A 14,996-nucleotide genomic window follows, 5' to 3' on the forward strand; every position below is an offset into this window, starting at 1 on the left:
CTGTATGGAAATAAATTGACTAAAATAGGAGACTATTAATTTTTATTATTCTTAACTCCTTAGTCACGTGGCAATGTATAGAGCAGCATTTTTGCTAAGCTCTAAACCAAGGTAGGGTTAATGCAGATAATGAGAAGAGGAAGGCTTAAGACATGTTAAGCAGATAGAATCTATATGAGTTAGTTGTGTAGAGGAAATGAAGATGTTCTCACTTGCAGCCACTTTTCAGCACGTTAGATATAGCTAACTGGGGTAGACAATCCAGTTCATGGATATGAAGAACGGTTTAGCCCTTACCGGAAGCAATTGTGTTAACCTGACAAGAGGCATCATGGCCTATTAGAAACAGTCACCATTATCCAAGCGTGTATCCAGGAAACACAGTCTCAAGAAGCTGAAGTTCTTGCTCTTTCTGAAATTGAGATATGAACACCAATTGTAAAGGTGATAACGCTCTTTAAGGGAAAACTAGTAAAATATGTCCCACATTTCATAAATATCTCAATTGCCTTGAAAGACAGTGGAAACTCAATGCCAGTAAGAGAGCCTGCTTTCCTATGTGGGTGCTTTCCTTTGCATTCAGCTGGCATTTTCTGTCTAAAGTTAAGCAGTCAGCTTTAGAATCTCTTTAGTTGCCAAGTATTTTTTTATCTGCTGATCTGAAAATACACTTTGTTCTAGAGGAGCAGTTTCTAATTTTTTTGAAATGTTTTCTTAATTTTTAAACAATATGTTGTGCATTCATTCACTCATTAAATGATTATTCAGTACTTAAGATGTGCCAGCCTCTTTCCAAGGCACTGGTATACATTGATGAATAAAATGAACACAGTCCTTTTTCTTAGGGCATTTATACATATAAACATATAATTCTACAAAGATTTAAGTATACAAAGACATAATTAAACATATAATTATACAAAGATTTATAATTATAATATGAATATGGAGGAAAATATATATATATATATATATATATATATATATATATATATATATATATATATTATGTGCAGGGCTATTCTAATCTGGAGAGGGAGGTAGAGAAAGCTTTCCTGGGGAAATGGCATTTAAGTAGGGGCTTGAAGTATTAGTTGGAAAGAGCCAAATAAGTGGTAAAGGGGCAGAAAGGCCCAGAAAGTGTGTCCAAAGGAATATTCAAGCAAGTGGAAAGATAAATCTTGACTTTGGAAAGCCGTAGGGAGGGTCATATAAGAGGCGATGGGAATTAAAGCAGTAAGGGCTTTGTAATCAGTGTTGATGTTGGATTTCCTCTTAAGAAAAATGGGACGCCTTTGAAGAATTTTCAGATGGAAAGTGACACAGATAGATTTGTTGTTTCATCAGTCTTTCAGGCCGGCTGTTCTGTGGAAAATGAAGAGTAGGGAAGCAAAATTTGAGGCAGGGTGACCTTTTAGGGGATGATGCTGCCCTGAATTCAGAAAGTGGAAATGGATTTGGAGATAAAGAAATAGATTTAAGAAATATTTGGAGGTTGAAATGACAGAATTTGGTGATTGACAGAAGAACCCTTATAAATACAGGGTGCAATGTGGTCTGCTATCAGCACAGTATTATATTAAAATAATTATTATTTTGGCAAAAAATACAATTAGAAGCATTTCAGAGATTTACTTAGGCTCTGAGGAAATGCCAAATATCTTTATGGTATTATTTGTAATGTACAGTAAAACTTTAAGAATCCTTTTTTGCCACCTCTCACTCTCCACGTCTTTCACACACTTAGGAAGAAGCTTAAAAACAAAACTCTCACCTCGTATTCATTCTATGTGTGTTATCAAACATCCCCCAGCATCTATCTGAAGTGGATTCTCCTTGTACCTCAGTTCTTCATGATCAGGGTTTATCTAACCTTTTTGGCTTCTGAAATCCTCCCTTTGCTCAGTGTTGCGAGGTTGCATAAGAGAGAATAGCTCAAAACAAATTCAGCAAGCAAAAGAAGCAGAAAGTTGCAAAAATATGGCTATTTTTCTTGCTGTTTCTCTGTCACACTTAAAATGTTTTCTGTGAGGAAGTGAAATGTGTATGTTCCAGTTTTGAACAAATGGGTAGATGGGAGACCATTTATGGAGATAGGGAGCATAGGAAAAGAGAAGATTTTGAGGAAAACATAAGATCATGTCAACATTTTGAGTCTAGGTTGCCTTTTATATTGTCTAGGAAAGCTATCCAGGAGCAATGGTGTGCTGAGAGCTGCTTTGTACTGACTTACAAAAGTCAATTATTAAATTTCTGAGAATTTTAAACATAGTCATTATAAAAAATTAAGTTGTATAAATGTATAATTAAATATTTAAATACCTAACATTAAAAACAAAGATAATACTCATCACCACCTACTCTTATTTATCAGATTATATGTATGGTGCAAATACTATCTAACAGCATATATGTACATTTCTTGCCTTTATTGATGTCAGACTGGTAGCTGGAAATCAGCCATATTTGCAGTATTTAAACTACAAAGGTGGCAAATGCTATGAATCAAGGCCTTTCCCATCCTGAAAGCCAGTAGTTAAACATTTATCACTACCGGATAAATTCATCTGGGCTCTGGAGACAAATCTGAGCTAGAAATGCTGTTGTGGGAGTTATTAGAATATAGATGTGGGGTAGCTTCATGGACCCGCAACAGGGCCCCACACTTAAAAGGACCAGGTCCTTGGTTTAATGCTCTGCTGGCGCCATCTTAAAATTCTTAATTTTCAAACAAAGGGACATGTGTTTTCATTTTGCACTGGGCTGGTCTTAGTTGTAGGGAGTATGGGCTGTTTTGAGGGTTGCTTGATTTACTGCTTTCCATCTCTCAAAAAAGGTATTTTGTTTCATTCACCTGCTGTGTAGAGCATTTGCACAGATACGTTCCCCATACATTTCTTTAACCGGTGTATCTACACAACCAGTTCACAAAATTTCCTTCTTCTAGTTTTGCTGTAATGTTTTCTTTGCTCTTCTTTTGAAAATTGTTAACTGTCAACGCATAGATACCTTAAGTAACTTTAATAAAGATCTTTCTGGCCAGTTTGCAGTGTCCCACACACTGACTTTTCAGTTTGGTATCACATGGCAGTTAAGGTGATTTCTAGAATCACAGAAGACTGGGTTTGAATTTTTGCTATGACCTGAGGTAGGTTTCTTTGGTTTCTCTACATCTGTTTCTTCATCTGAGAAGAGAATGTTATTTACATATGAAGGTTATTGTAAACATCAAATTAGATAATCTATGCAAAGTGACTAACAGAATGCTGGGCACATGGTAAATGCTCAGTTAATGGCAGTTATTATACAGATTATTTCATTCATATATGATGAATTAGGAACACTCAGTAATGAAATTTGCCCATGACACATAGTGGCAAGGTCGTAGAAGGAATAAATAGAACGCTGGCAGAGATGAGCTAGAAGATTCCAACTTTTTAAAGAGAATTTTCCTGGTCCATGTATGTCCCAAAGTGGATTGGCCAAATCACCTCTTCATATCCTCAAACTCCTCTCCACTATCTTAAACACTCATCTAATCTACACAAACAGCATGAATGTGGGCCCTTGGGCACAGACAGCCATGTAGTCATTTAGCCTTCTTGAGCCTACGAAAAACTCTTTTCTCAACATAAAGCTAGGCATGCGGTAGGGACTCAAAATACTTCAGGCTATTCTCTTCACCACTGTATCCCCAACTCCTACCTAGCACAGTGCTTGGCACACACTTGGCGTCCATTTATAAGATGCCCACACAATAATGCCACAGGGCTTCCCCCCAAATCTCTCTTCTTTTTTCGTGATTCTACCCTAGGCTGCGGCAAAGCCCAGGGGCCCAGGCGCGCGCCAGATCCAGTTCACGAACCCTGCTCCCCGCGCGGCTGCAGTTGCTATGGAAACGGCGGGAACTAACAACTCGGTTCCCCGCGGGGTGAGCCGGGCCCTCGGAGGCAACGGCAGCGGCAGGAGCAGCGGGAGCGACGCGCGGCGCCGCCGAGGTCACCGCGGAGCCAGCGGAGCCCCTGCCCCGCCTGGCGCCCCACCACTCCCCCACGGGTCGCGAGCGTCGGTAGGGACCCCTCGTGGCCCCGCCCGGGCTCTCCTGCGCGCGCCACCCGCGGTGTTGAGACTGTGCCCCCGAGAGGGTGGCCGCGGGGCGCAGACCATGGGGAGGGGCGGGGAGTCCTGGACTCCCCAACTCAGTGTACCTTAGACGTTCTTTTGTCGGGATAGAAGAATTTGGGCAATTCCACCCAGAATCTTAATTGCTTTAATTTGGGAGATTTAGAGGTAAGGGAGCAAGGAGAGAAAAGAAAATAAAGCCTTTTACAAAGAGTAACACAAACATGATGTGAGAAATTGAGTTTCATCATCTTTTAAACGTGTGTGTGCGCGCGCGCACGTGTCCGCGCGTGTCCCCCACCTTTCTTTCGGTGCCCACGCGGGCCGCGAGTGTAAAGCGCTGCTGCTGTCCCAGGTGGTCACACCTGGACTGCCCGGCGCGTGAGAACAGGGGCGGGGCGCACGGCGGGCGCTGATTGGCCATGCGGACCCCAGTGAAGTGCTTGACCCGGCACCGTGAGCCCTGCAGCCGTGGGGGTCTCCGCGGGGCGCACGCCTGGCGCTCGGCCGTTGCTCGCTGTGACCCGTGGTTTGTCTGTTTCCCGTCCTTTCAGCAGGTGAATCGTCGTGTGCGGTGAGGCAGCGGGGCAGCGCGGCCCCTGAGCGCAAGCCAGCAGCGTCGGCGGGAGGATGAGTGGCACCGGCGCCAGGGCCGGCCACCGCGCCCAGCCGGTGGTCAAGAGCGTGCTGGTGTATCGTAACGGGGACCCCTTCTTCGCGGGGCGCCGCGTCGTCATTCACGAGAAGAAGATGTCTAGCTTCGACGTCTTCCTGAAGGAGGTCACGGGTGGCGTCCAGGCTCCCTTTGGGGCCGTCAGGAACCTCTACACTCCGCGGACGGGGCACCGCATTCGGAAGCTAGACCAGATCCAGAGCGGAGGCAACTACGTGGCTGGGGGCCAGGAAGCTTTCAAGAAACTAAAGTGAGTCGGTCGATCCCACCACCCACCATTTCAGGGTGCGTGAAGGTGTGCGGTTGGCATCAGGACCCAAACCTCAGGGGGTCGAGGGGCTGTGACTGCGCGGGTTGATTCCTCTCTAAGCCCCCGCAGCAGCTGGAGTTAAAAGTTGAAAGCCTGTCTGGAGGAGTTTCACTTGAGTAGCAGTAAGAACAGACTTAAAATTGTGTATAAGAAACAGGAATCCTAAAAAAAGGAGAAATGACCAAACCTATACTTGAGTATTTTCTGTTGTTTTATCTCTTTCCTCTTTTTTGCTCTCCCTCCCCTTTTATCTCGGAACTCATCTTTTTAGTTAAAATTTTAAAGTATTGGATACTATATAATCACCAGAGGATAAAACTGCTCTCGGCAACCCTCCTTCTCCCCCACCCCCCACGGTTTAAATTTTTTCAACTTTTCATTCCAAGTAGAACTGACCACGCCCCACTGTGACCCACCAATCACCCTCTGCATGTTTAAGCTATTGACATAATGCTTGGAAAAGTTTATTGGCTTACTGTATGTCTACATGTTTTTATCTAGGTACCTGGCGGCTAGACCGTCAAAGACAGGAGTCATTAATGGGACTCATCCCGAGTTCCTGGAAGGGAAGGCACTCAGAGTAGGTGTTCAGTGAATTAGCAAACTGTGCCTAGGTCTGTGAAGGGAACAAAATATGACTCCTTGTCTTTCTTCAAGAGTTTACTGTCTACCAGGAGAAAAACTACATGCACATCAATAATTTTAACGCAGAGTACAAAGGAATCAGTGCAGTTAGAAACACAAATTTATGTGGGAATTCAGAGTTGCGAGAGATTATTTTTGGAAGGGGTGAGTATTGTAGGACAAGTAGAATTTAATAGTCCACAGGTTTTTTGTTTGTTTGTTTGTTTGTTTGTTTGTTTTTACAGCTTTATGGAGATATAGTTCACATAGCAAAAACTTCACCCATTTCAGTGGGTTTTAGTATGTTCATGGAGTTGTGCAACCATCACCACAAACTAATGTTAGAACATTTCTATCACTCCTGTACCTTCTAGTGTCCCCTTCTCCCCATCTTCTGGTAACAAATAATCTGCTCTGTGTTTCTATGCATTTGTCTATTCTGGACATTTCATATAAATGGAGTCATACAACATCTGGCCTTTTGTGTTTCTGTATTCTTTTACTTAGCATAATATTTTCAAGGCTCATCCATGTTGTAGTATGTATATCAGTACTTCATTTTTTTTATTGTTAAATAATATTCCATGGTATGGATATACCTCGCTTTGTTTATCCATTAATAAGTCTATGAATATTTGGGTTGTTTCACTTTTGTCTGTCATTAATAATGCCAGATATTCTTTTTATGAGAGGTAAGGGATGCATTAACATTTAGTTTTCCCTTTCTTGAAACTTCCTGTAGTATGCTTTGTCTAACTTCATAGAAAGGAACTAAATGAAACTGTGCTTCAGAGAAACTTAGAACTTAAAACTGAAAATCAGGAGACTTGAAACTGAGCTGTTTATTAGTTCCTTGGGCAACCCTCTTGACTCAGCTCTTGGTTTCTAATACAGAAGAACATAATCATTCCTACCTCACAGGGTCGTGATAAAAGTAAATGCTATTGGATGTGAACATTGTTTTGTAAACAACAAAATGTTACATACATGTAAAGCTTTTCTGTGTCTACTTCTTTTTACCATACACTTTATTTTTTATTAAATGATTTCTATATAAAGCAATTCCAAGGAATGGAAATCTGCTTTAGAATCTATTAGCAGTTCAAAATTGTAGACTCACTTTTGTAATTCATATTCTCTTTTGTTTATTTGGCACTACCAACTCAAAAGATAAAAACAGGTACAGTTCCAAACCAAACAGAAAGTGCACTTCAAAATTATTATTTATGTAAAAGAGATTTACATGGTTATTTTTGCTTTTAATTCATACACACACAAAAATTGAGCTTGTTATAACAGTGTTCATAGTTAGTTTTCCATGCTGTCAGATGAATAGTTATTTACTTGTGTTAAAGTAATCGTATCTATGGTTAGAGTGATAGAAGCCAAGATTTAAATGCTGAATATATTTGAAGTTTAGCAGTTGTAAGTTTATAAAACAAATAAAGTAACTGGCAGAATGAAAGAAAGCCCCAAAAATATCAAGGGTAATTTGTGTCATTTAGAGCCTAAATGATGCTGGGAAAGATAGCAGTGGTTGAAAAATATTTTTCAAATGAAAATGATCGACTTCTTGAATTTATTTTAAAGACTTTTTTTCTAATATTTTTGAAACCATAATTAAACTCAGGTAGCTATTAAACCTTTATTTTATAGCAGAGAATTCAAGATTGTTATTGTCTTTCTGCAGTTTTGGAAGCTGACTCTACTGAATTAATCTCATTGATCTGAAATCACGTTCCTGCACAACACAGAATTTTTTTTTTTATGTCAGAAATCAGTCCTTGCAGATTTGTAAAAGAGCCATTTATTGCTATAACGAGGGAGTATTTGCACTCTTATGTAAATACTGTTGATGTAAGGGAAGCATGATAATTTTCAGACGTATGCATTAACTAAAACATGCTATCCATAAAAGCAAACAACATTCATAAAACATAATTAATTCAATATAAACTTTTTTTGGCAACTCAGCAATTATGGTAGCTAAGGCAGAGAATCTATCTATCTAAGATTATAAATTAAAGGCTAGATTTATACTTATTTTTATATTAAAGCATTTATTTAGCATCTTCTATGTATGAAGCGCAATGGAACTAGATCACAGTGATGCACTTTTAGCCTGCAGTTGACAAAGGTATAACATTTTCAGATTGTGCTTATGCTACAGCTAAAGAATTATCACTAGTTAATATCTGTAGCAAACAGTAATGGAATAATAATAGGGGACTCCAGAGGTTAACTAGTATACCTATCTCTCTGTTAGCTGAGCCAATGCCTAAACCATCCCACATGGCTGAGCATTTCTGTATTATTAAAGTGCTCTCATAGGGAAAAAGATTTCCCAGCCTTTCACAGTTGTTACGCTAATGCATGCTATCAGTACTTTTTTTGACCTGAAGTCTGTGATTAATGGAACTGTTAAGCAGCTTCACACACAAACCACTCTATATATTAAAATTGATATAAGAATTAGAACTGCCATTTATAGTAACTAGCTTAACCACTGTGGGGAAAAAATGTTCCCCAACAGAAGCAGAAATGCGTCAACTCTGGTTGGTGATGCTGAAAGCAGTTTCTACTACAATAATTGCTTTTAATTAGTAGCTATTGAGTTTTTCCTTAGGCTTAAGTATTTCCTATGGCTTGCTTTTTAATACTTTTTAAAAAGAAATTTATACAACTGACTCAAACGCAATAAAAGAAACCTTTATTGTTTTTTCCCCCCCAGTTACTTGGACATAGGCGATATCAAGAAAAGACCAATGGAAGTTGTTAATACAGAGGTAAAGCAAATAATATTTTGAAGGTTCAAATAAATAACTGTCATTTTTGTGTTTCTTATGCTGTGTTTAGAGATTCAGATATTTCAATCAATAGTTGAATTGTCTAATGTATATAAATGGAACATTATATGGTGAAGGTAACTTTTTTCTTTGGATCATTATCAGAAATGAAGAGTCTGGGTAGGTATCTTACACATGTAGGATTAGATCAACATGTTCTTATTTTTCCATTTTCTAGTTATGTGTTCTTTAGTTGAAATCCATAGGAATTTTATGTCAAGTGGGAAGGAATTCTGAGAAATCTTTACCAAATCTTTGCCAAAACTACATCCAATCTTTGCCAAAACTACATCCCCTGTCCTAACTTGCTTCTGACAGCCCTGTGTCTGATATAGCCAGGATTACCCTGACTGCCCCTGAGGCTTTCAAAAGACCTTGTTGAACTTTCCATTATGTCAGAAGAACACCTCTTTTAACTTGCATTAAAGTTCACTTGAGCATAGTGCCCAAAAACTTGCATGAAGTTTGGAAAGGAGTCTGGTGAAATAGAGATTCAGAACACAACATTTTACAGAGCTTCTGAATCCCTAGTGGAATTTCAGATATTCTGTAGGACATATTCCTTAGTTTTTTGGATGAAAAATTAGATTAAAACAAAGTTCAGGCAACAGCCTTAAACATCCTGTAAGACAGGGAAAATTATAGTTAAACCCAGACTGGGACTCTGTTCACCAGCCGAGATTTCCCCTCTTCCCATTTTGAACCCCATGTAAACAATAATTTCCAAGGGTAAGTTCTACTAGGGAAGAAATGGTTGAGGAAGAGGAACTTTTTCTCATTTGTGGTGCAGAGGCCCAGAAAGACTCCTCAACACTCAGCATTTCCTCTCACTTGATATTTATACCCAGCAGGACCAAACAGGTCTCTGTAGGAAAAAATATTTTAAAAACTACATAAGAAAATATTCTAATTGTGCAATATTCGAAGAATGCGAAGTTAATTTCACAATTCAAATAATTTGTGGAAAGAGATACCAATCCCAGATGTTGTTTAAAATAATTAACATTCTTGTTTGTAAGTTTGATTTTCAATGTGTGTCAAATTGATTATTAGTGAAAGTGTTATGCTTTGGAACTCAAAGTAGACAAAAGTATATATGCTTTAGGTTGTGCGTATGTTTACAGCCAAAGAGTAACCTCTGGTTAATAACTGTAGCAAGTAGTAAAAATAAGGACAGATTAATAAATTAATTTTGGATATGATTTTGTTTGAAGGATATACAACTGTTTGAAGTAGGCTACCTTCACGAAACTGGTGAATTTGTGCAATAGAATTTGAGATGTATAACTTCCAGAAAAAATGTGAGCATATATTTACTCTGGATTCCAGTATTTTTGATGAAGAGATTGTGGCTGGCAAAATGCAACAAGTGTGCAATGCATTTTTCAAATATATTTTTTTTTAAAAAAAGATTATTCTTAGCAATGGAAGCATTCATTCAAGTTAATTTAATTTGCTAATTGTTCTTCCACTTTGGGGCAGTAGCTATTTTTCTCTTTTTCTTTTTCTTTTTTTACTTTTAACCTATGCATGAGCCAAACAAATAAGCTTCTGATTTATGAACATACATCTTGTATGTGTAAAACCCACCCCTTATCTCTAATGAGAAGACTGTATCTCTTCCAGTTTATTTCTTCCTGGTTATTCTGTCCCTTTCTCCTTTCCTCTTAATGCACAGACACCGTAGCTTTTTCATTTATTCTCAGTCTTTCCCCACAAAGCCTTCCAAGGTAGATAAAAGGAAAGAAATAGAAGAGATTTGGGGTTGCAAAGGAAATGGGAAGAAGTGGTGAAAAACTGCTTGTCCATGCCCTTCAGTACCTTCCCCTACCTACCTGGGCCCCATGATCCCTCGTGCTTCCCAGAGCCTTCTCTCCCACTATTGTCTGCCCAACTTTTCCTCCCTGTCCAGACAGGCAGTATGCTTTCTTCCCTTACTTTGCATTCCGAATCTTAATCCTTAAGTCAGAGACTCTCCTCAAAAGTCTACACCACTGACTTATCCAGAGTCTGCTCTGAGCAAGGGGATCCCGCACTTTCATTGCCAGAAAGGGGAAGTTTGGGTTCCTGGCATCCCAAAAGGGAACTCCGAATGCATTTTCCCATAGAGACATCACTTTAACTGTTGGTTCTCCACTATTAATACCGCTGTCTTAGGTAGAGTGCAAGTTAGAAAAACTTGTGGGCTGTCTTGAGAACCTAACTATTGTGCATGTACTTTTTGTTTTTTATTAACACCTACAACAGGGGTATCCCAATTGGTCTCCCATCCAATTACTAACCAGGTCTGACCCTGCTTAGCAGCCGAGATCAGACAAGATTGGGCACGTTCAGGGTGGCATGGCCGTAGATGATTGTGTATGTAATTTTTACTGTGTAGACATACCTCTCCCTTTTCGACAGCTGATTTACAACCCAACTTTTAGAATTCAGTAAGTTTTTAAGTTAGAGGAATACCAAATGTGACAGGAAACGTAGCCAGTGAGTGCATTCCTTCCCTCTTTCCATAGCACCCTTACCCAAGTCCAGACTTCGATTTAGTTGTTATTTAGATAGTTAATAATTTAGACACAAAGGCATCCACTTGCTGACTGCAGGTCACGGTAATGGAATGCACATGTCACCTTGAAATGCAGAGGTCTTTTGTGGTTCCTGTCATTGTTCTGTTTCATGAAGCTCATCTTTGAAGAGACACCGAAAGGACAGCCAGTCCTATTCTTTTTTCTCTTTGTGCCTAGATTATCAGGACAGAGAAAGGCAGAACTCTAATGGGCCTTTTCTTCTAACCCAGAAGAAGCACATGGTCTTATTTGGCCAATACTCCTGAAAGCAGGAGGAAAAGGAGGGGTAGATAAAAAGAGAGAAGAAAAAGGAGACAGGAATAAGAAGAATAAAAGATGACTGGTGGTTTTCACCAGCTCCAGTCAGGCAGCATTGTGGGCTCAGAGCAGACTTGCCTCGCCTCTCTCCACACAGGGCTTACTTCTACTACTATCCAAATAAAGAGATCTGGACTCCCCTGTACTCTTGCCTCTACTCCTCAGTCACTTTGTATAGCTGTATTTTCATCTTCCTAATTTCCCTGAATTGTGATGGTTTTAATAGAGGTGTTTTTCTCACCTTCTAACCATGGTAGCTCATCTCTTTCAGTTTGTTTTCCCAGTGCTCACTTTGCCTCCTTCTCCCTCTCCTTTCAGCCCAGTTTCAGATCTAATTCTCCACTTGCATGTTTCAAGGCCACTCACCAGCTCTCTCTTTCCTCTTTAATGGAAACAGCCCATGGGAGGCCTCTGTCTTTACTCACTGGAAGCCTCTGATCTGCATGGGGACACTTTCCTCTTCCCTATGAGCCCATGCTGTGCTCTTACCTTTATGCTTTGACTGTGACTTTTGCCTCTTTTATTCTTTTTTTTTTTCTGCCTTATCTGCTTTTCTTCCACGTGATTGATGCTTCTGCTGTTTAGCATGGTAAGCAGAGTGCTGGGAGCAAAAATGAGCAAGACGTGGAGAACATCTCACCTCCAGCAATGTGTAGTCTTGGTGAAAAGACAAATGTATGAATGTCTCTATTACCAGCTAATAAGTGGTTCAGCTGGATAGGGATTCCATTTAGTTTTTGCTGAGCCGTTTATTTCAAGTGCATTTGACTTTTATCATGTTGCAACAAAGTCATTTGTGAACTCTGCAAATGGAAGGAAGTGCCCTTCTGCAACCTGGAGTTGTGGATCCCATCTATCACTCCCTACCCCCTGTCTCATTCATGTAGTGAGTCCTTCAGATTTTGATATCCTTAAATAGTTATTTAGATTGCAAAGTCTGTTTAAATGTGTAAGAGGCCTTGGTACACCCGATCGCATGCAGAGGGGACGTGCCACTTGGCTCACGTACACGTGATATGGCGGAAGCTGCTAAGAACTAGGCATGAAATGAATCTTTCATTATTCTTGTTCTATGTGCAAAACATGTGTGAAAGGGTCAAAGCCTGTCTCTGACAAAAAGAGTGAAAATTTACTTGAGTGGAAAAGAGATGGAGGCCACGTTGTCGTTTTTCAGGCTTGGACTATAGACACAGAGCAAGCCAGCTGCAAAGTTAGCAGAGAACAGTGCTTCTCTCACAGCCATGCAGTGGCTGCAAAAGCACACGAGGGTCCCCTATTGAAACGATTAGTGCTTTCTTGCTGCTGACACTCCCAGAGCTACTTTTCTGTTCCCATACTTTCCTGGGGACCTTTAATTGCTAAACTGCCCTCACCTCCTAACAACCTTTAGTTAATCCCCACTGCTCTCCTAATCTTACCCAAAAACCATCATCAGTCCAGAACTGATCTATACTTCCCTTAAACCTTCCTCAGAATCCTCTAGTGAGAACTCAAACCCTGCAGAAGATGGCCCCCTCCTTCCTCTTTCTCAGCATTGTCATTCTGTGCTTTCTCCCAGTGCCATTCGCTTCTGTACCGAGTCAGTAAATCTGATTTTGTCAGACAGTGGTTTTGCTCCTATTCCTTGTAGTCTTCAGAACATGAGTCCTTAACATATGCATCAGAATTGTCTTTTAATTGTCTACTAAATCTCTAGGAGGTTTGCTAGTTCTGTATAGTACCTAGCATTAATAGGCTGGTAATCATGTTAATTCGCTATAGTTTTGAATGTTCCATATCATATAGTTAAGGAGACATCTGTTTGCTTCATACATGCCTGATTATTCTGCATTTCACATATGGGTGGGATGTCTCAAATAACTCAAAAGTTGTCATGGTGACTACTTATTTAGATTTAGTTTCAGGGATAAAATTAGTTGTAGTTAAACCTTTCTGTGATACATTTATTGTCTCTAGTATAATTTGGAGCTATATTAAGTGAATGCTGTTCACTCAGTAATGATTTATTGTGTGCCTGATATGTGCCAGGCATTGTCTTTGTCACTTGGGAACCGAACAGTGGGGCCCCAACCTCATGGAACTTACTAATCTTTAACCTTCCTTGCCTGCTGTTCCATAATTTTTAACTATAACAATATTGATCTTTGCTGCAGAACTTGGTGTAAAGTAGACTTCTTTGATTCAAGAACTATATTTTGAGGGCTATAAACACAGTTTTTGAACTTTATTATTAATAATGGGTCAGAGAATAATGAGACTAACTTTTGATGAGTAATAAATACCTAATTTCTGGGAAATTAGTTCTATTTTCCTGGAGTTATAAACACCTAAATTACTAATTGTAAGCTGAATAACAGGTAGGTTAGTCTATCTCCTTATGATCAGGATAAAATTGGCTTGAACCTCTACAACTTAGCCTTTCGAATGTCAAGCATTCTTCCCAAGATTTCTCTGAATTCCTGCAAGGATTATTATATCATGCTCACCTCTTTTTATGAGCTCCTGCTTCCAAAGTATTGGTTGGGTCTTATTCCCCTACAGGTTGTGTCTGTTTAAGACCCTATCAACTCAGAGGTGAAATCCTCCCATCGATGTCCACACAGATACCCTATTCACACAAGTTTGTGTGTGGCGGAATTTATTAGTGGTTTGTCAAAATGGAATTGGTTTTGTAGATTGTATAGAAGTGTCAACAACTTAAAACTGAATATCAGATTGTCAATTCAATCTTTGGCCTTACTTCTTGGTCTCCTCTCTTTCATCCTCTGTTTGGCTCTCCTCCGCTTTATTGATTTCTGACACAGAACAGTTTAGAGCTTTATTTTGTTAACTTGAATCTTGCGAATCTGTATTCTCAGGGTCAGCAGAAAAGGATAATTTTTACCTCCTTCTTCACATTTATATATTTTTTAAATGAAGGGTCTGTTTGGGCTTCCCCTTCTTTTATCTGCTGTTTCTCATTTGCTAGTGGAGGTGCCAATCATAAATATAGTGATAAGCAAGAAAGAACAGAAGATTACACTTATCTTATTCTAAGTGACCCATCCATGGATAAGTGTGCTATCTATAATTTTGAGAATTGCTGCCTTAAAAAGAAATCTGCAAATAAAATCTGCATTAGGACCCCAATGAATGCCTTCTTGAGGAGTGGAAGCCTCTCATTGGATGAGTCAGCATATTGAATCCTCTTGAATACTCCTTTGTTTTAGATGTTCATTTATAGAGAAATTGAATAAATGTTGTTTATTCTAGAAGGGTGGAAACTACAGGAATACTTTGGAGAGGAGGAGAGAATGGAAGAGAGGTTTTGAAAGCTCACGATTTGCCTTGTCTGAAAAGTTTGTGGGAACATGGGTTGTCCTTCAGGTTGATTGCTCCTGTGAATGTCTTTAAGGTTTGAATATCATTATTAAAAATTCACATTTCAGTTTAATGATTAGGCATAATCTCCGAGGAAACATACTGTGAGATTTGCTACTTAAAGGCTTTTGGTTGGGAATGGGATTCTAGACATTAAACTGGGTGTAATTATTAACCTTACT

At 39.5% G+C, this 14,996-nt stretch overlaps 1 protein-coding gene across 4 annotated transcripts in view; it reads left to right on the top strand.

Annotated features, from left to right (window-relative positions):
• The first annotated feature begins 3,950 nt into the window (after positions 1–3,950).
• Positions 3,951–14,996, top strand: part of DCDC2 (doublecortin domain containing 2) — a 148,835-nt gene continuing 137,789 nt past the window's right edge. Inside the window, exons 1-3 of one of the 4 annotated variants that reach the window (XM_036236683.1) lie at positions 3,951–4,069; positions 4,677–5,045; positions 8,461–8,515. In XM_036236683.1, the coding sequence (XP_036092576.1) occupies positions 4,753–5,045; positions 8,461–8,515 (348 nt within the window). In that variant the 5' untranslated portion in view covers positions 3,951–4,069; positions 4,677–4,752. Of the gene's footprint in view, positions 4,070–4,182; positions 4,291–4,564; positions 5,046–5,103; positions 5,895–8,460; positions 8,516–14,996 lie in introns of those variants that run through there. The other 3 variants (XM_016151861.2, XM_036236681.1, XM_036236686.1) reach the window with 3 other exon arrangements.

This window comes from Rousettus aegyptiacus, unplaced genomic scaffold (genome assembly GCF_014176215.1).
Source record: "Rousettus aegyptiacus isolate mRouAeg1 unplaced genomic scaffold, mRouAeg1.p scaffold_m13_p_1, whole genome shotgun sequence".
NCBI classification, from domain to species: Eukaryota; Metazoa; Chordata; class Mammalia; order Chiroptera; family Pteropodidae; genus Rousettus; species Rousettus aegyptiacus.